The sequence below is a fragment of the Parasteatoda tepidariorum genome, chromosome 1 (genome assembly GCF_043381705.1).
Source record: "Parasteatoda tepidariorum isolate YZ-2023 chromosome 1, CAS_Ptep_4.0, whole genome shotgun sequence".
Lineage (NCBI taxonomy): Eukaryota > Metazoa > Arthropoda > Arachnida > Araneae > Theridiidae > Parasteatoda > Parasteatoda tepidariorum.
In genome coordinates, this window is record NC_092204.1 from 68,392,226 (window position 1) to 68,414,580 (window position 22,355).

At 29.7% G+C, this 22,355-nt stretch overlaps 1 protein-coding gene across 1 annotated transcript in view; it reads left to right on the plus strand.

Moving 5' to 3' along the window:
* LOC122270586 (neprilysin-2-like) overlaps positions 1 to 22,355 on the plus strand; it is a gene marked incomplete in the record, with an annotated part of 41,280 nt that overhangs the window by 17,037 nt on the left and 1,888 nt on the right. The window contains 13 exon segments of the mRNA XM_071181722.1: positions 828 to 914; positions 3,730 to 3,854; positions 6,812 to 7,034; positions 8,208 to 8,306; positions 10,199 to 10,276; positions 10,351 to 10,454; positions 12,864 to 12,928; positions 15,710 to 15,761; positions 18,697 to 18,764; positions 18,849 to 18,976; positions 20,121 to 20,186; positions 20,776 to 20,871; positions 21,071 to 21,147. Of these exon segments, the coding sequence (XP_071037823.1) occupies positions 828 to 914; positions 3,730 to 3,854; positions 6,812 to 7,034; positions 8,208 to 8,306; positions 10,199 to 10,276; positions 10,351 to 10,454; positions 12,864 to 12,928; positions 15,710 to 15,761; positions 18,697 to 18,764; positions 18,849 to 18,976; positions 20,121 to 20,186; positions 20,776 to 20,871; positions 21,071 to 21,147 (1,268 nt within the window).

The following is a 22,355-nucleotide window of genomic DNA, read 5'->3' on the forward strand; positions in this document are numbered from 1 at the left end:
AGCCTGTATTTGGGTTAGCTTACATGCGAGTTTAGAATTTTGGGTGAATTTCCAAATAAATTGTTTATTCTTCGTCTTATACACGGATGGGCTTATATTCGGAAATATACTTAAATTTGAGAATTTTTTTTTTTTTTCATTTCTGAAATAACTGAAAATTAAGCAACATAGAATTGTGAGCTATCATTTTTTTAAACACTCTACGCTTACGATAAAATTGATTAGATTGCCTTTACACCTATAGTAAGTTGAATGGGTAAGATATCAGTTATTACCACTCTATTAGAAGCATTATAAGAAGTGTTGAAGCATATTAAACTAAAATGACGTTCAAATTTTCTGAAAAATAATACAAAGTTGGTGCCATGGTATCGTGCACATTAATCCTTGTTAAACTTCGTTATACGATATTTTGATTCAACTTCAACGGAAACACGGTTCAATTTAACGTCTTATGAGTAGCAAAAATTTTTATGGTATTATGACTTAACACTGGAAATTTAGACTTTCTAATATGGCCAAGTTCAGTTATCACCTTACGTGTAGCTATTATGGCATAACGTTGAATCAATTTTGAAGGTGTAGCTATGCAAATGCGACCAGGTTCAATTTAGCACTTTAAGAGTATGGTTCAAAGTTGAATCAATTTTTGAAAGTGCAGACATGCATTTGCGACCGCGGGCTTGATCCTTAAGAGCAGCAAGTGTTTCGATCTTTACATTTAATTAAAGGATAATTAAAATGCTTCTTTTTAGCAATTTTGTATAGAAATTAAATTTGTAGTTCATCTTCTTTTTTAATTATGCTCTGAAAATTCTTTTTTTTAGTATTCCTTGCCAAGAGAGGAAAGACGAGATTATGATACTATGTACCACAAATATACTATTTCACAATTACGAGAATTGGTTCCACAGGTAAAATTGATTCATTTTGTTCTCAAAGTTATTTAGAACATTGAATACATTTTCATCGATCATAATAGTTCATAATCTTAACCTAAATAATAATGTAATCATGTATATTTCTATCCTTCTTACTTAGAAGACAAGTACACAAAAGTAACGGTTTATTAAACGTTAGGTTAACGGTTGAAATTATGGTTAGACAGGCTGAATATTTTAAATTAGATTTTTTTTTATAACTTTGTATGGGCAACACGGACATTGTATATGACGTTTATGAGTTTAAAAAATCGAATTTAAAATATTCAATCTGAAAGCATAATTAAAACCGTTATTTTTTTTAAATATTTGTCTTCTGAGTAAGAATCAAAGCATTGATTTAAATGCTCAAATATTAGAAATGCACTGATGGGAGAAGATTATTTTACAATGAAACTTTATCTAGCAATTAATTTATAAAAAAAAAGGTTTAATAGCATTCAAAATTTTTAAATTTTTAAATTAAAATAGTTCGTACAAATAATCTATAGCATTATGTAAATCAATTTTATATTACTTTATATGCAGTAGAATCATGTATTTTTCAGTCATTTATATTGATCTAGATGTCTTTATCATTTTTTCGTACATTATTAAGTATATGATTAGGAATACATATTGACTTGATCTTTTTTCCACAAAACGAAAACAGGTATTTAAAAGATTTTCATATGATCTCATTTTATTCCAAATATTTACTTGGGTATTTTTTACAGTGCACCCATAATTTATTTTATTAAATTATCGACAATAACGCAGTTGTTCAGAAAATTAATTACATTTTTGTATGTATGTATTTAATTTTTGTATGCAGAGACAATGAAAAAAGTTTAATTTTTCACCAAACATGATAACTCAAATTTAGTCTTCCACTGCTTCCGAATCACATTCTAGTTAACGTAGTTAACTATTTCCTTGAAACGTTGCAAAATATGAAATAAATTAACTTTTCCGACTAACTCTTTTTAATAAAAGGAACAACTTAAATTAAAGAGTAAAATAATAAATTAAAATTTCTTATGAATAAATTGTTCGACCATTGAAAATTTTAACTGTCTTGTGTGAGTGAAAGCTCCAATAAAACATATTTACACCATTTTTGTAGGTAAAATATGACTTTCATAATATTAAGCATAATTGCATTACCTATTTGTGATAAAAACTGCAACAAAAGTTTTGTCACAAGTAGGATTTGAAAGATGTTATATGCCTACTTAATCAAATTGGGTTTAAAATTAAGAAGTAATCGAGCTTACGAATTTTAAATCCGTTGTTTTGAAGAAAAAAAATTACAATTCGTGGGAATTATTGCACCATTGATGTGCGCATTATCGCAACATACGCTATGTCGTGATTTATACGATTTACAGTGTATTCTTTATGATTCTATTTTTAAATATTTCTGATTCTGAATTAAAATAAATGATCCAAATGTGGCCATTGAACCTAATAAGGCTATTGCTGTAAAAATATTTAGTTCAGAAGTTTGAGTATAGATGGCAGCATATGCATTTAACGCAATTTAAAAGAGTTGAAGAAGTCATAAGAGTGAGTCTCTCATTTTTGCACTTGAATACATTACAGCGAAACAATAAAACAACATTGCGGGTATCAAGAGTTATTTTAAATTTGATACATAAGCAAATTATTAATATTAGAAAACACTTTTATGATTATTAATCCCTTTTGAAAGAATTTTTGTGAGATTCGTATCTACAAAATTGACTCGACGTGAATTTTGTATTTTTGTCCATGACTGTCTATTTGCAATGAGATAAAAATGATCACTCGGGCATATTATAGACATTAAGAGGGTCCTAAACTTGTATCTGCAAAAACAACCTGCTGCTTAATCGAAAACTGAGTTGCCAGCAACCGCACATAAACCGATGACAAAAGTAATAAATACTGTAGCAGCTGAAGTGTCTTATCATTGTCTTCAAAAGAGCCTTGTATTGTGTATTGAAAAACAGTTAGACATGACACAGCGTGCGTGCCGTTTTTGGATACAGGAAGAACATTGTGATCATAGAAGAAAGAGAAAAAAAATTATATTCTTTTCCGGCTCCGAGCAAAATTTTACCCTTATTTAAGAATTTGTTTGCATAATTGTAAAAGATGCTTATTTTGAGTCCAAGGGCTCCAAATATGGACATATGTTCATATAATAAAAGCCATCCATTCTTACAGTAATATGATATTTTTAACTTTTTCCTTTCTCCTTTGCAAGATAATCGACCTATTTTCAAACTTTCATCAGCTAAAACAAAAAAAGAAATTAAAATGCTTAGGGAAGCCTGTATTTGGTGTTTAATCCTTTTTAAAAAGTTACTTAAGTAAATTCAAAATTTGCTAAATGTCATCTTTCCCTGGTGAATAGTTCACATTCATGTATTTTTGAAAATCAATCATTATCATCAATCACTATTTTGCTCCTGCTGCGGAAAATGTCTATTTACAGAAGCTTCATGACTAAAATAGTTCATTAGAAAAATTCGTATAAACTAATTTTTAAATCACTGCATTCTGAATGTTGACGTTTACTGGGGTAAGAGACAAATCTTGTAATTTAATTGATGTTTTCGAACATTTCCATGTTGACCGTCGGCATTTGCTGGTGTAAGAGTGAAATCATGAAACTTAATTTTTTTAGACACTGGCTGTTACTATATCAAATTAACACATCAAGCAATTTGGCTGCAGCTCAATTGCTTAACAAACAAATTAATAATTTTTTTTAATATTTTCAAAGATATTTTTTGTAAGTGTATTATTTAATATTCTGTAGATTGATTGGCTCAAATATTTGAATGGACTTCTGAATGATCCTATTACTGATACTGAAACCTTGATTGTAATGGTTCCAAACTTTCTAAAGCAATTTGGAGAGCTCATTGCTAAAACAGATAAAAGGTATTATTTCTACTTCATAAATATAAGATATTTGAATTTTTTTCACTATATTGTGATTGTTTTTTCCACAATGCAATGGCTACTGCAATAAAATTTCTCGTAATATATTAATCACGTGTTGTTGAGTGAATTTTCAGCGTGCAAAAAATAAAATTTTAACTATAATCGATTAAATAGTTCCTAAAAAGTAAAATTTTTTTAAAAAGTTTTTCTTTTAAAGGAAAAAATTGTATTTTCAAAACTATTTCATGATTTTGCTAAAGATTTAATTTTATTACTTAAACTTACTTAGCTTAAGAAAATTTGAATTTTTCATCCGACGAGAAAGAATTATATTTGATATACGGCACTGTATTTAATAAATTTCACGTTATTCAACATTCCAACTAATGTGGAGAAACTTAACTCGACTTTAACACTCCATATTGCTTATAAATGATCATATGCCGCTGGCGTCATAGGTCACATGTGGGGGTATCCGTGATCATCTTCTTCTTGAAGTGAAACTACCCAATTAATAAAAGTGGTAAGCAATTTTTGCTAGATATTGTTTTTGGGTAAACATTTTTCACAAATGGCTACTAAAATATTTTTTTTACTTAAATTACTTCATATATAAAGCGAAATGCATAAGAAGTATAAAACAGTCATAAAAGGCTAAAACTTGCATCCAGTCTTCCAACTAGACTATTGAGGCCATATCATTCAGATTGCGACCACACCACCATTTTTATTTCGTATTTGGGGGGGGGGGCATAAAAATTCAAATACATCAAAAAATATGCATATTTATTCAGAAAAAGGGCTACTTTAATTTAAATTAAAATTTGACTCCGCAAAACCATTAAAACTGCATCTTTATAGCCAAAATTTTAGCCAAATCTGTCCGACCCGACCAAAATTTAATCTAAGAGTAACGTTTATTATTTTCATAACGATTATAGTATTTTAAAAAAGCCCTTAAATATAATACTAAAGTGCGTTTTCTGAAAGAAATATGCTAACTCAAGCTTCTAAAATTGAAAAAACTCATAGACAACCGTCTAACTACAATGATTTACTCCCTCAAAAGTGTTTTCATGTGCATTGCTTGAATCAGAGTTTATAGATGATACTTTCACCGAAAAAATAACTCAATTTGTCTTTTTAGAAAACGGTTTTAGAACTGTGATTTTTTTCAGAACAATTCTCTTATTCTCAATTTTAAATGTTATTTTTTTTTTGGGGGGGGGGGGTTCTAAACTGTTAGAGTGCGAAACTTGCAGATCACCTTTCATGTATTTCTCAGGGAAAAAAGCGCTTTCAAGCTTTAATTTCCCCGCTGAATATGGTTATTTTATTTACCTTTCATTATTTTATTTACCTTTCATTATTCACCTTTCATTATTTTGTTTAATATTTTAAATGATAAGTTATAGTAAACCATCTTCATGTTCTTTTCAATTGTTAAACAAGCAACAATGGTTCACATCTTTTCATATTTATTCCAACAAAATATTGTTTTAATATTTTTAATAATAGGTTATAGTTAGCACTTTTCACATTCTCTTCAAATGATTACCATGCAATAATACTTTAAATAATACATTACAATAACAAAATCTTGTTTCAATATTTTTAGTGAAAAGTTGTAAAAACACACTTTTTATGTACATTTCAATCGTTAACCGAACAAATATACTTGAAATTTCACCAGCAATACACTACATTGTTGAAATTTTCATTCTAAAATTACAGCAAACAACTGTCAGCAAACTATCCATCCGATTAACAGTAAGGTTTACGCTTAGAAACAATTCCTTACTTCTACGGCTTTGAAATCATTTATAACTGGTACAGTAACCAAAACCGCGAATGCAAAATTATATAGTTTAGTAACCATTAACATCTGCCATGGTTTCAAAACTGTAAAAATGAAATTTAACTGGACCTTGGAGTTAGGTTGTATGGAGGCTTTTTGTTAGGTAATGGACATAGGAGTCAGGTTTTAGTTGTGTTGTGTTTCTGCCAAATAGAACCGTGGAATGTGCCTTAATTAGTTTAAATGGTGGTGCCATCTATCGTGAGAGATAGAAATTACTAGACTTTTTGTGTTAATCAGCTCTGTGTTGTTGCTATCTGTGCGTGAATGACAGTTTCGTATTCCAGTAGTCTGGATTCACCTATTAGGGAATGTAGAACACTGAAAACTCTTCCTGTGATGAAAGAAAGAATGAAAAAATTGTTGTTTCAGCTCAGGGATTCGAACAACCATTCAGTCAGTCATAAGACTGACAGATTAAACCTCTGCGTAATAATATGCCGACAGCTGCAAGGAACTAAGTGTATTCATAACGTGGGCTTAGTTGGTGCGAATAAATTACTAGTTGTTTAACCGTATAAGGGGAAAACAGTTAACAAACGATTTTTCTCACAGTTAACATATTAAATACCATCTTTTTATGGTTATTTGACTCTTTTGTAAGAATATGATAAAATAGTAATGAAATAAATTGTTTAAACCAGTTTTTCAGAGAATTTTCTAACTGTGTGATAAAATGTTGTTTTACTATATTTAATGGTTGGTAAGGCTTAGCCTGCTCTTTTATATTGTTGTTATAAAACTAATAACAACACATGAAAAAAAACTATTAACATGACTCATACATAAAGTGTGTCTACCTGTCTAATCAGGATTACATAAACAAAATAATGATTTAATATTTTTAAAAGTAAGTTTCATTAAACACACTCAAAACAATAATTTTCACATTTCTTTCCAATAATTGTCCAAACAACAAGATTTTGATATTTTGATTCTTCTCAGTATGACGTTAAAAAATATTATTTATATATATTAGTTAGAGAGGTTGTTTAATAATATTGGCGTTTCTTGAATATTTTTAAATTGTTGATTGCGTAAGCATGCATTGAGCCTCATCAAGCTTTCATTAACAAAGTATTTTTTTTCCATCTAGAATCGTTGCAAACTATATGATGTGGAGAGTTGTTGCAGATTCCGCAGGAATGTTGTCCAAAGATTGGAAAGCTCTGGTACAAGAATACGTTTTAGCAATCACAGGGGAACGTGAAGAAAAACCCCGGTGGGAACAATGCGTGAACTCCTTAAGTGAAAATCTTGAAATAGCTTTAAGTTCATATTACATAAAGCATTATTTCAAAGGCGACAGCAAACAAAAGGTACGAAAATAAAGAAATATGTTTATCTTAAAATAAGTTTCATTTGCAGTTGTAAGGTTAAGTGTATTATATTTTAGTTATAATTTATGTTAAGGGAAAATTTTATATTCGGAATTCAAAGGACTTATGATAATTATTTTTCTTCATTACAAACATAGGAATAAGAAAATGTATCTTAAGAGTATTTTTTACATTTAAAACTAAATAAACTTATTTATTGCATTTCAATATTTATATAAGAGTTTATGCATATAAGGTAATAAATAATTCTAATAATAAACAAGTATCAATCTTGATTCTAGCATTCATTTTGCTTAAGTAATTTTCATAAATTTTTCATATAATGCAAATGATTTAGTGACAAATACGTATCCCGGTTTTGGGACAGTTAATCGCTTACTTATTCAATAGTTTTAACAACAAGCACTAAAAGTAAATTATTTTAATGAACTATGACTATTTAATACAGAGTCTACTCATAACTAAAGTTGATAAAGTGGAATATCTATGAATTTACATTCGTTTATATGTGGCTGGGTGGCACAGTTGGTTTGTCGTCAGTCTTCTGAGCCCAAGTCTGCGGGTTCGATCCCCGGCCCAGACACCGGATTTTCGGGATGCAGAAAATCCTCAGCGGCCATGTCGTATGATTATGCGGCATGTAAAAGATCCCTGGAATGCCTTATTGGCTATTGGAATTTCCGGCAAAATTAAATTTCTAGTGCACTTTAGCATCCAAATAGAGTCTCGGTGCTGCCATCTAGTGTGGCAGAAACTAGACGTTTAAAATCGGCATTTGCAATTCCTGTAATGAATGAAACAGAACTTATGGCCTTTGTAGTATCCCGATGAGTAAATTCTAAAATAATTCCACCCACGATGAATCTAAGCCATCTGTTTGGCCATAATTGTATTGATTTATAATGAAACAAAAGAATTTAAATCCCAATATTGAAAAAACAAGTTTAGAAGCGAAATTAAAAGTAAAAAGTTTTACACGTTTGAGGCGCATAGTCACTGCTAAAATAAAACAGAAATTAATTTTTAAAAATAATTTATACAGAAAGAAAATTATTTTTGCGAATTTATAATTTGGTTCAAATTTGTCCCTGGAAAATTGCTGATATAGTTGATGTAACAAGGCTTCATTCAGTATTAAAAATTTTATTTTAGGCTTCGGAGATGGTGAAATATATTAGCAATGCATTTTTAGAGATTCTCAAACAAATTGATTGGATGGATGAAGAAACCAGGAGACAAGCTATAGAGAAGGTATGTAATTTTCTAAACTTTTGAAATTAATGTCATTAAATTTCCTCGCTTAACTATCTACCCTTACATAGCTGCGCTGTAAAAAATTTAGGATCAAATTCTGGTAAAATGTACTGGTAACTAGGGTGCTGGTATTGTTTCACCGTGAAAACTTACGGAACAAAAAATGAGATATACCATAATTTTTACAGTAATATTTATAGCAAATTCTCTGCAGTGGAGATATATTCAATGAAGATATATGGCCATTTTTATAGAAAACTAATTTTTTTTGTCTTACTTTTTTTACTATAACTTGGTAAATATTTTTGTTAAAATAGTCAATAAAATTTAAAAAAAAAATTGGTGAAATTTAAAATTAATTTTTAAATTATAGCTTTGAAATTATAGCTTGAGAAAAATTTGTTTAAAACAGCGCAAGATATGAGTAACTAAAGTAGCTCGTTTATACTACGCATGAAAGGGAAAAATTCAAATTTTCTTTTCATTTTGTAGTGAAATGTATTTGGCAACTAATTAATACTTTTAATATTAAAGTAATTCTTACTTTTTAAAAGAATGCTCAAATAATGAGGGGCTTTCCACAAAATTATTTTGCACCATTAAACAAGATTAATTAAAAATTACACCGGCATTGTTGGGGATGATCTCCCACAAGAGTATTTTTACTTTGTCTTGCTTTTTTTTCTCATGCAATTATGTTTCGGTGTTTGTTGTAAGGTACAATCATTTGTTATTTAATTTTGTCTTATGATACAAAAAAAAAACATTCGCCCAAAAATCCGTATCATTTTGAATTTCTTTTAAAAAAGTACAAAAATTGTTTAGAAAATTGTTTGAAACTTTTTAAAATTTTAAGAAATTCAAATTGTACTTTTTTTATTATTGCCAAATACGATTCACTACAGAACAGAAAAAAAAAGCGAAATATTTCCGCGCATGCGCAGTATAAAAGAATTGCTTACATTACTTATTGCATAGTTTTAAACGAATTTTTTTTTCAAATTTAAAATCAAAAATTTTTTAATTAACTTTAAATTGCTCTAAAAATTTCGTTTTAATTTTATTGAATATTTTTGAAATTATAGCACGAGACAAAAACACGAAAGACAAAAAAATTATTTTTAAAAAAGAATGCCGATATCTTTATAAATATTTAAGCTTTTCTTACGAAATTAAGTGAAATTATTGGATATAATTACCAAAGTAATTGTTACCAAAGTAATTTATTGCTACATTTTCTTTTTTTGGTATAGGGTGTTCAAAAACACTATTTTCTGTTTTTAATTTACTGCTCATCACTCAACTCTAAAAGTTGTAAACTTCGAGTTTTTTTTTAAATAAATTGCAATAATTATTTGATACAGAACTTTTATTAAACAGATTTTTCATACTTTTTTCATTAAATATTTTGTATTAATTCAGATCGAAATAAGTGAAAAATATTATATTATATACAGCATTTTAATAGTTTTCAGCTATGAAATACAGCTTGAAACACCGGTGCCTTTTTCTATGTTAAAGGTAAAATCTTCCAAACACGGCTCACTCCCAAACAATAACTTTTCCAATTTTCACTTATTTGCAGTTATTTAGATCTAAGGGTAACAGATATTCATCATTGAAATTTCTTTAATTTACAGATTCAATTATTGATTAATTTTTGAATAGAAATGAAAAACAAAACTTTTCTTCCTTGATTTTATATTTTAGAAGAAATATAATTCAGGAAATCTAACAGATTTTTTTTAAAAAACTTTTAAATTCCTAACACTCATAATAATTCATTTAGAAATGAAGTTTATAACAATTAATTTTTTTATCTGCAATGTAAGGTTTGTGTTTATTCTAGCATGCATTTTTTTTTAAAAATTACTGATCTGTTTTTACAGGCAAATGCTATCGCTTCTTACGTCGGGTATCCTCAAGAATTATTGGATGATTCCCTGGTATCTCAACTTTATGAGAATGTGAGTAAAAATACGTAACTGTAAATTCATGATAAAAAAATGTAAATTTTTAATCTTGAAATTTTATTTTTCAGTTGACAATTACAAGCGAAAATTATTTCATGAACAATTTGAACATTAGAAAGTGGACCACTAATTATTATTTTTCTAAATTGAGAAAGCCAAATATAAAGGGAGAGTAAGTATAGCATTTCCAACTTTTATTTGAATAAAATTACATAATTAGGCTACAACATGTGATGTATGGCTAATTCGTTATTATGTATGTAAATAATTATATATTGAAATGTGCTTAACGTTTGAAAAAATTTTTATATTTAATAAAACTAAACCATTTAGAAAATATTTTTTATAATTTGTTTCATTCCAGCTTGTGGTAATATAATTATTATTTGAAATATTGTATAAGCCACTCTATTTTACATGTACATTTAAATTTTCCAAGGGATCCAACACAAATCTTATAGAAATTAATTCTCAGTTAAATTAGCTGAAAATTTAATATAGAATGAGCAAAAGCTCTTATTGACAAAAGCTAGCATTTCGGAGCCTCAAAGACAAGAGATTTAGACATAAGAGATGATGCATAAGAGATGATGCATAAAAGGTGATACATAAGAGGAACATCTCAAACGTAAGAGATGCCATTGTGGTGAGAAGTCCTTGAAGCACGCCCTTGCGCGCTCCATTGGAAATTCGGTATTTTCGCACACATTATATGGTTTATGGTTTTATGTGAGTGTTATATGGTTTTCAGGATATGCAAGACATAGATATTACATCAAGTATCCATCTATGAAGTTAATAGAATGTACGTTTGATGCTGGTTGGTTGGTTGTTTGGGTTTTTGGCGCAAGAGCCAGTCTTGGCTATATCGCGCCTCCAGGTAGATATTTTACAGCTAGGTTCATAATTCTGTTTTGGTTTAAAAACTAGATAGATGTATAAATGCCGAGAAAATGTTAGAGTGAGGATCATATCCAATTAGTGAAAACAATGACGGATGGAAGGTACAAAAATAACGCAATCTCTGGTTTTTAAATTTACTGCATTCGATCAAAATGTGTATAACAGTTAAAGGTTCTTTACAATTTGTGCATTCTGGTTCTGGTTCGTTTAGAAAAAGGTGTTTATGAGTTATTCGTGTGTGGCCAATACGCAAGCGGTTTAAAAGCACTTCAAGTTTTCGACCGATGCTTAACTGTTTATAAGGCTTTGATGCAACCAATCAACCTCCCCAATAAAATCTGAATGATATTCAAATAATTAATGACTAGTTATGTTTATACATAACTAGTCATCAATTATTTACATTTGTCAAAGTATCTTTTTGTTTGAACAGCCAGCCCTTATAAAGAGTATAACATGTTTATAAATCAGATCTAACAACCTCCGCATTCCGTACATTTGGTTAATGCTAGCGCAGTGATGGTTATTGAGAATCACTACTTATTTTTGAGACTTCATATCTCAGAAACTATCAATTTTTGGATTTAATGAATGACAACTTTGGATCATATTGTTATGAGCTACAATATATTAAATTTTCAGCCAACTTGACAGAGAATTAATTTTCATACGATTTGTGCGGGATCCTTTGTAATGCTGTTTCTTTCTTTTTTCTTTTTTTTTTTTAGTACTACCGTAANTCCGAAACACCTATTCAAAGCCTTTTTTCTTTAATATTTACAAAAGTTTGACCACTTGAAAGTTGACAAACTGAAAAAATGGGTAGACTCGCCCCGGTTTACGGTAGCTAATATTTTTATTGGGAATATCTACTAAAACTATTAACACCTAACACAACTCAAGTTAATATCTACAACATTTCAAAAACTGTTTATGTATTTTAAAGAAAGATTATTATTTTAAAGTTACAATATCGAAAAAGTTAAGTTATGTTTTAATGAAAGATATACAGGAATTTTTGTATTGTGTAAGGTAATAATAGTAATAACTAGAAAATTCTAAAGCAGAGAAATAGTTTAAAGCTATCGATTCAAAAAAGCTTTACTTTTTAAAACAACGTTTCAAAATATTACATCTCTTTAGCTGTCTGCAGCTGGTGAGTATTAAAAATAGATCAACTTTCCTAAATTATTTAACTATGAAAACACATCAATTGAATCAGTATTAAATTTTCTTGATGGATATGAGGAAAAAAATTGAGTAAATTAATGGCAGCATAATTAGTGCCGGTTTCAAGCGAATAGTTGATGTAGTTTGCATTACTAGACACGAATAAATCAAAGCCACTTCGTTATTAAATTCTCGGCCTCTATAAACCAAATTTCGTTTGCTTACCAAATCTTTATGCAGAAATAATTTAAACATAGATGAGCAATGAATATTTTTATTTTCGCAAATTCTAATTCAAAAAGCTATTTATCAATAAGCCAACAACCCAGTTTAACCAGTTTTATTCCACTTTTCCTTTCGAAAGAAAATAAATTTATTTAAAAATTTATATTTACTACATTGTTTCATTTCATTTTCATAAATAAAACTCTGAAATTTCAAATAAATGTACCATATCGTGATTTTCAATTCTGACCAAGAATCTAAACCAGAATTTGACTTTCAACAGCTGGAAGGATCATGCAGGCGCAGCGGTAGTCAACGCATTTTATAACCCCATAGAAAATAGCATAGGTAATGCTTATTCCATATTTCTTTTTATCTTAGTGAAAATTTATTATTAAATATTTACATCAATTTATTAAATTCCTAGCGTAATGAAAATTATTATATTTTTTTCAGTCATGAATACTTTTACCCTTTTTTAATACATGTGTGCATTCGAAATAGGCTCAATCTAAGTTTATTTCGTGAAAAGGAAAAAGTAAGATTCTTTAACTGAGTGATAATCAATAAAATTAATTCAAAGAATAAAAATTTTCTAATTCATTCATTGAATTTACAGCTTTATAACACTTTATTTCTAATAACATGAGTATTTTTCCATATATTCATGTGAATATTCAAAATCAATTAAATCTGTGCAATTGCATAGGAAAAGTTTGTTTTGTTATTCTTTTTATTTAAATAAAAATTATTGGAAATATTTAATCATTAAATGTGTAGATTAACAAAGCTTTATTGTATGTTTGCTACCATAAATGTTTTAAATTTTATTTTTACACGTTTATAGTCAAATATCGATATTCGGCATATCTATTTGCCGAAATATTACAATAAAAATAAACTCTCCTTCCAGAGTATTAGGAATTTTGGGTGCATATCTTAAAAAGAACCATAAGTTAAGCATTTGTAGTGAAACATATATTTAATTTTAAGTTGTACTCAAATTAAAAACGAAATTTTAATTGCTCTTTTATTGACACGAAAATAGTGGTTTTTTGTTGTTCTAAGTAGAAAAACCACCTAAGTTTCATGCTTTATTTCAGTTTGCAGTGCATTTATTCAAAAAAATATATATTGTGTAAGTTAATTAATGTTTATTTAAAGCTTCTTCAAAGAAATTAATCATGGCGTACTTTTTTGGAAGTAGCATTAAGCAGTAAATGACATTGCTTTAAATTCAATTTTCAATTGAAAGAGAATTAACAGATTTGGCTGAAAAATTAAAGTTTATAGAACTTAAAGAATCTAATTTTGGGAGAAAAAAAATATTTGTTTTTATATTGTAGGGCTCACATACATGCGCACTGATGAAAATTGTTAAAAGAGAACGTAATAACCTATGCTATTTTTTTTCATCTCGTCCCGTTTTCATTTCTACACTGCCATCAACAAATTCTGATCTGTCATCAACTTTCATTATAATTCAACATTGTTTACCTCGGAATTCTCTTGAGACGCCACGCAACGTTTGAGACTCTTCTTCTGTTCCTTAGCAGTGCTGAAACTTGACTACTGGAATAGTCTTCCTCTTATGAGTTTACAAAGTATGCAAGATCTCAGCATCTGCCACCGAAAACGGTACTAATCGATTCATCTGTGTTGAAGGAGACGATGTTAACTTTGAAGTGGGAATAGGGCAGAGGTTAGATGTTCGTTCGTGGTAGTTCATTTTAAATTAGAGTCCGAAACAGCTGATGGATCTCGGGCATCTTGAGAAGCTTTTTTATTTCTAAGAAAAACTCCATAAGACTCTGTTTCAGTGTGGTAGAGACTGAAAACTGCTTCACTGTGGTTGGCCGCTTCCTATTGGATCGGAATTTGCATCCCAAGTTGTTGGCGGTATGTTTACCTAAGCAGTTGCTGCACTTGGGTGGTCAAGTCTCATCTCTGGAGTATTCAAAGGAGAGATGAAAGTTGGCGTACTTCACACACTTCGGTATGTTTCTGCAGGTAGTCTGAACATGGCCAAATCCTTGACAGCGGTGGCATTGAATCTGGAAACGTCCTCCCTTGAATCTTTCAATTCGGATTGGACAGCATATGAGATGACGTAGGTGGGTACTGATTGGGTCTTAGGTAGTGCCCATGATGATGATGAGCAATTCTGGGAGGATATCGTAGGTTCTGCAAACTCGATGCTTGAACTAGATGACTTTGGAAATTTCGATACGGAACTTTGCTAATTCCATGGAAATCTATTCTGTCTTTGTGTCAGCTGGAAGACCGCTTTTGTAAGATTTTAAAAATCTTTTGAGAGTATCCACTTCCATTGGATCTAGCTCAACGACTGGAGGCAGGAAAGTCTTTGATGGCTGGTTTGCTGCCGGTTGGCTTTAAGTCAGAATCAGCCGGTGTGCTCTGTTCCTTTTTTTCCGTGTTGGGCTTTTGGTTGTTGGTATTTTGGCGTGTTGGTAATTTATTTTTCTTGACTAGTCACGGTGTTGCCGATGTATCCTCAACCTCAGGGACTTTCGTTGGTAAAACGGATACAACTTTAGGAATCACGGCGGCAGTGGGCTCCTTTTCATTAACTGCAATGGAGGAATCTTCCTTTGATTGGTTACAGCCTTTTGCATATTTTTAGTGCCCCAAAATAATGTCCCTTGAAATGAAGTATCAATCATCGCGAGCAGAGGAAAAAATCACAATTCACTCAATTCAGGGAGTAAGGTCTGGATGAGGATCCACAGGAATGGATTTACTGAACAAAGAAACATTTATTGAAATAGCTGTGAGACAAGATGTGCTGTTGTGGTGCAGATGCAATTGTTTTTGATGTTTGGTATCACTGTCTAAATACAATTTATAAATATATGCTTGGTTTTCTCACGGTATCGTGGTTCACAGTTAATCCCTTCATGGTATCACGGTTTATTATGTTATAAATTTCATTGGCAATTTTCCTCTAATAAACCTGTTTTACTGAAAAAATTATGTTATTTTGACTGTGTCTTTTATGCATGCCTACTTATAAGTACTTAAAGATTGAATACTATCTAAGTTTAAAGCATTTTTATTTTTAATTTTAACAAGTTTCTTTTTGCTCATTGTCTAATGTCTTTCCTTCAGAATTCCCTGCAGGAATATTGCAAAATGTGTTTTTCAGTAATGATAGACCAAAGTAAGTAACAAAGGTTAATTTTAACTTACATTATGTTATTTAAATATCAAACCAGACATTTTTATTCTTCGTTTTGCAATGTATTTAAAAGTTGTATTTTTGATTCGAATTTCCAGTAATAAAAGTGAAATATATAATGTACGAAATTAGAGGGAAAATGCCATAAAAATGTCTAAGTCCTCTAAAGTTAAAGGCCAGTTATAATAAAAGATTACATTTACCATAAATATACGTAAGTTTATGTATGTAAAAGTATAATACATGTTAAAGAAATAAATTCGTAATAATTTGTTATAATTTTGAGTTATTTTTAGTAGAATGTAATCTTAGTGATCGTCGTTGGAAATCTTAATGGGCAAAATATTCGCAAATGACTTAGAAAACGATATGTATAGCGAATATATTGCTCTTTGGCACATGCTGACCAATAATATATAGTCAAGTGCTTTTGCTATAAAAAATTGAAGTAAAACATGATAAAGAATTTCTTTTCTATGAGTATCATTATTTCTATAAACATTAAAAATTATTCATTCATAGAATCTAAACACATTTTGAGTTTGAAATTTTCAAAGTAAGTAAATTATAAGTTAAACATGGTAAGTATTATCTAAAGGACTATGTAAATAATAGCATCTAAAAATAGAGAAAGTTAGGAAGTTTTATTAAATAATTTTAGAAAAATTAGTACTTTCTTTTATTAGTCAAAAAGATTCGATAACTAGTTTTGGTAATTCCGATAATTTAGATTCCGTCTATGTAATTAACTTCCAGTATAAAAGTAATTAAATTATAAATAAAATTGTTTTAAAAGTTTATATAATGCAGTTCTTTTTTGAAGATTCAATGAAAGAAAGATTTTTCATACTAAATAAAATAAAATACCTATTATTATAGTTCCTATCTACCAATTATTACTACTATATAATATATTATTATTACTGATATTATTAAAATATCAATTTAGTTATAAAATGCCATGCTTAAAGAAATTTGTAAATCCCGAAAAAATAAACTGCATTACATTAGTCATTTAAGAAAAAACCTTGAAAATTCGGCCCATGTTAAAATACCTTTCTTTTCTTTTTTTTAAAAAAGCTATTGAACCAATATTCAGTAATCATTGTCAACCTAAGAGAATCATCTAACCATCCAAAATATTTTTACGGTGGATTTTATCTTTAATTCGAAAACTTTCCACTGTAACTAGAGAAATAAAAGGATTTGTTTGTTTGCTTTAAATAGATTTAGTAGTTTCCTAGAAAAACGACTTCAGAGTTTCATATTTCTTGTTGTTGTTGTTGCTAATTCCCATCTGGTCTGACGGGGTCAGACCAGATCAATGAATCCGTTGACATTGAGAAAATCCGAAACCAGAATGGGAGAGGAATGAATATCGTTCCAGTCCAGCCCTAAACAGATCAAGATGTGCTCAGGTGATGCCTGGTTTTGTTGGCATTTAGGGCAAAGAGGAAAGATCTTTTGATTTGCAGAAAATGTGAGACTTTTCAGGTGTCCACTGGCCAGTCGGGATAAGCAGGTGTTGGTTTGCCTGTCACCAGGGAGAGATAGAGAGAGTCCTGGTCTTTTTGCTTTATACCAGTAGTGAATAGGTGGAAGCAGCCACTTTTGTTTGTTCTGGGCCTTTTGCCTTGCAAAAAGTTCAAGGTATGTAAGCTCTGAGGTGGAGGGGACTGGATGGTCTAGTCCCTTCTTTGCAAGAGTGTCAGCCAACTCGTTGCCGTGGATATCGACGTGGGACGGGATCCATTGAAAGTGGACCTCATGCTGTTGGGAAATGAGCTTTACTTTTTGTAAGATCGAAAAACTGGTTTTATCTCCAATGAGGGCCCAATTTTTGAGGTGTTGAATTGAACTACGGCTGTCAGATAGTATCCAAGTATTTCCAAGGTGCCCTTCACTCAAGATTTTCTCTAGTCCCCTGTCGATTGCAATTAGTTCGCTTCGAAAGACGGAGCAAAAATCGGGGTTTCGTTGATGAAGAGTGTTCATATTTCTTAAATGGAATAAAACATTCCTTCTTATTTCAAGACACAAGACAACTTCTTCTTACACAAGACAATTTCTCTTAAAATGAAGTTTTTAATTGTTAATCAATATATAATTAACAAAACAAGTCTGAATTCGAAAGGACAGATGTTTTAATCAGGAAAAAATTTCTTTTGTTCTCACGAAAGAGGAAGATTTTAAAATGGGGCAATCAACGCGCGGAATGAACTTTAAGTGAAGCACAATGTTAATACAAAATTATACAATTTTGAACTCTAAAAATTTCAAACTCTTATACTTAAAAAATAATTCAATGCGTCTAAATTAATTTTAAATTATATATTTTTTTTTCATAGTTTTCTGCGTAAAATCCGCGTATTACCTGTTAAAAATAGGAGTGTTAAAAGCTAGTTATTTTCTTGGTTTCAGGCATCGCGAACTTTCTATCGTGTGATGCGAACGAGAACTTTAATAGTAAAATATGAATTAAGCTAATCAGGTTTTCGTTCATATCCAGTGTGAATTCCTCTGAAACGTGATCATGCGTCTACTAGCCCGTTTCTTTGCCTATTAGTTCAAATATATGATGCAGATTCGCTCACACATGATGTAGATTTTTCCAAGGCTTTCGAATTCAATGTTATTTCCCCTGAATTAAACGAACTGCCGTATAATACAGTGGTGCAGAATGTGCAATAAGTTTCATTTCTCCACTGCCAAAATTACCACCTGCAGGACATATATCACTGCGGATAATGAGCAAGAAGTTACGATAACTCAGAGACATTCGAAAAACAAAATAATAATGAATATATGCACTGTGGTGTATTAAATCATCTAAACAATTACGTTAGTTACATTAACAAATTGCGTTCAAGTAAGAAACATTCTCATAATTTATTTTAAAACTTTTTCTTATTTTCAGCTACATGAATTATGGAGGAATCGGGTTTGCTATTGGACATGAAATAACACATGGTTTTGATGATATGGGTAATTGAATCACTAATATAATATTGGCATCATCATATTTTTGAAAATAACTTTGTATAAAATATATTATTTATTTTGATACAGGTAAGCAGTTTGACAAAGACGGAAACAACAGAAACTGGTGGGATCAGAAAACTGATGATAACTTTAAAGAAAAGGCCAAATGCATCATTCATCAATATGGAAATTACACTACCGAAATCGGTCTGAAGGTATTATTTCTAATTAAATACAATATTGGTCAACACAAGTGTAAGTATTGATGGAATCAAAATCAACGCGCAAGTTAGCTGTATAAATAATTTTTGGATCAGTACAAATAATTGCTTTGGAGACAGGCAAAAAAAAATTTTTTTGAATCGTTTAGGAAACAGCATTTGTAAAATACACTCCAAGGGGTTTCTTACTTTCCTGATGTCAAAAATTTTGATCATTATAACCCCCATGTAAATTTCCTTCAATCTTGCTGGGGAAATAAATCGAACTAGATAATGCGATTTGATCCTTCCTAATTTCATGATAAAGTTTTCAACTTCAATGAAAGCATCGTTCAATTTAATTATTAGTTTGATGATATAACTCAATATCTTAGATATATATTCACAATCCGGGTTGAATTCTCAAAAAAGTTTGGATATGTTAAAGTATAGAAAAAGTTAAAGTATTCACGAAAATATTAGGTCCAATAAGCCAAACAGGCCTTGGACTGGGATTGAAAAACAGCTAGGGAGTTTTGGAGAAGCCAGACCCTACCAGTTAAACCCAAAGCGTCAGGGAGTTTTGGAGAAGTCATAGCCCTACCAGTTAAACCCAAAGCGTCAGGGAGTTTTNTAGGTCCAATAAGCCAAACAGGCCTTGGACTGGGATTGAAAAACAGCTAGGGAGTTTTGGAGAAGCCAGACCCTACCAGTTAAACCCAAAGCCTCTCAAACCATTGTAAAACTATGTAAGATAATGTTAATTGACCTATAATATATTCTATGATAGATATGTAACCCTTTAATGATACACAATGAAGTACGTAATCATTGAAATGTTTATAATTCCTTGTTGCTCCATTACAATTTCTCCTGAACAAACCCAATTTTTTTCAAAAACAGAAAGTGAAACGACCCATTAGGAATTCCCCCAAGGTATCAAACACGCAGTCAGGGACTGGCCATAAGTCCTTATATTATTCTTACAAGCTTGTTAAAGAAATTAAACAGATTTACACATAATCAAGGAAACAAAACTTTTTGGAGTTTAGATTTAACCTGTTCAACATTTACTTTGAAACTAATACTCTGCTTGATACATTGCATTTACTAACGTGCTTAAATATATTTTATACCTAACATTAAAACCTCTGTTTAGGTAAATGGAATCAACACTCAAGGTGAGAACATTGCAGACAATGGAGGAATAAAGGAAGCTTATCGGGTAAGGCGGGAAAATTTATCGATATGATATACCAGTTTTATTTTCGTCTTCAATCTTCCATAATTTTATTTTGAGACATAAAGTGACTTGATGCGAATCACTATAATAATGTATACAATTTTAAAAGTAGAAACTAAGTTCATTTAACTAATAAATGAGTTAATTAAAAATCATTAAATACAGATAAAAGTAATAAGTAATTGAAAGTCGAAATCAACAACTTAGTTGCTAACGATTTTCAATAAGATCGGTATGTTTATCATAATGATTTCACACAATTCAGAAAAAATTATGTTATTATTAATATTATTATTATTACTGATTCTAATTTCCATTGAATCATATTTATTTATCATATTTTAATTATTTTTAACATTAATTATTTAAATTATTAATTGTTTTTCTCGTTTATTAGTCTTATTAATTTATCTTAATTGATATTCTTATTACATATTAATTTTTATTCTTATATATTATTCCTTTTAATTACTTCTGCTTGCTATTCTTGTTAATTATTACTATTATTGTTACTCTTACTGATTATGAATTATTTTTCTTTATTATTATTGCTATTTAAATTTTACTACAGGGTTATCATTCTTGGGTAAAAGATCACGGCTCTGAAGGAAGATTACCAGGATTAAGATATACACCTAGCCAACTTTTCTTTATTAGTGCAGCTAATGTGAGTCTGCTTACATAATTATAACATTAGAAATTATTGTTAATTTTTTATTTGTTAACATATTATAAAACAGATCAAAATTTTGAATGAAATATGTTTTGATTTTTATTTATGAACAAAATTCCTTCTTAACATGATTGATTCAGCATAATTTTAAAATATTTGCTTAAATCTTCATCTACTATTTCTGTACATTTAGGCATGGTGCTCAAAATATAGACCAGAACAATTGAAACTGATGGTATTAGTTGATCCTCATAGTCCAGGTGAATTTAGGTAAAATATTTATTTCTTTTAAACAAATAACTACTACTAAGGAATATAAAAACAACATGTGATTTGTTAGTGTATTGGTCGGCAAATAGCCAAGCGGTTCAAATACACTACCCAACCATAATAAAAGAGACACATTTTGATTTTTTTTAAAATTTTTCACGAAATACCCAGAGGACTATTTTGTAACTTAAGAGTTTAATTCGTGCGATTTTTAATGCTTTGCAATAAGGTTTAAAAGCGTTTAAAAGTTTGAGAGGCAGACGATAAATTACGAAAGAAAACTATAGTATTTTTAAATATCTTTTCGTAAACTTTTAACTTGTATCATTAACTTTAATTGTTATTTGCGACAATTGCATAAACTTTCGTAATTCCAGCTTAAATATTTCCAGAAATATAGACATTATCTAAAAAAAAACTATTCCTTTTGGTTTACGTTTCTTGCTATAATTTTTTGAAATATTCAGTAAAATTAAACAAAATTTTACCGCAATTTTGAATTAAGTACAAAAATTTTGCTTTAAAACTTGAAAAAAGTTCGCTTAAAACTACGCAAAATATGAGTATTTAAAGTCGTTCTTTTCGTACTGCTCATGCACAAAAAAAATTGATTCCTTTTTCTTCGTAATTTTGCAGTAAATTGTATTTGGCAACTAATACCGAAGTTTCATTTGAATGTCTTAAAACGTAGAAAGCTTCGAGCAATTTTCTATGTAGTTTTTGTACTTTTTAAAATTAAGCTCAAAATGATCAGGGGTTTTCAACAAATTTTATTGAATGTACTTGCTATTCTCTTATAAGTTACTGTCATTTGCAATACTATAAAATAAAATTTGTGGAAAACCCCTGGTCATTTTGAGCTTTATTTTAAAAAGTCACAAAAACAATTTGTTTTTTTTACACATTTCCATATTTCTGTAAATGTTTAACTTAGGCTTATAAAATTGTATGCAGTAATTGCAAATAAAACCAAAGTAATCGATACAAATTACAAGCTCATTGGTTGATTTGCTGGCATAGGGTGTTAAAAAAACTTGGTTTCTTTCATTATTTACTGTCTGTCTCTGAAATCTCTGAAAGGCTTAAATCTTATTGCTAAGTTGGAAAAATCGCATGAACTCTAAAATTACAAAATAATCCATAATTCCGAAATTGTTCTTTTTGCAATAATTTCTTGTTAACAAGCTGATAACTATTTAAAAAAGGTA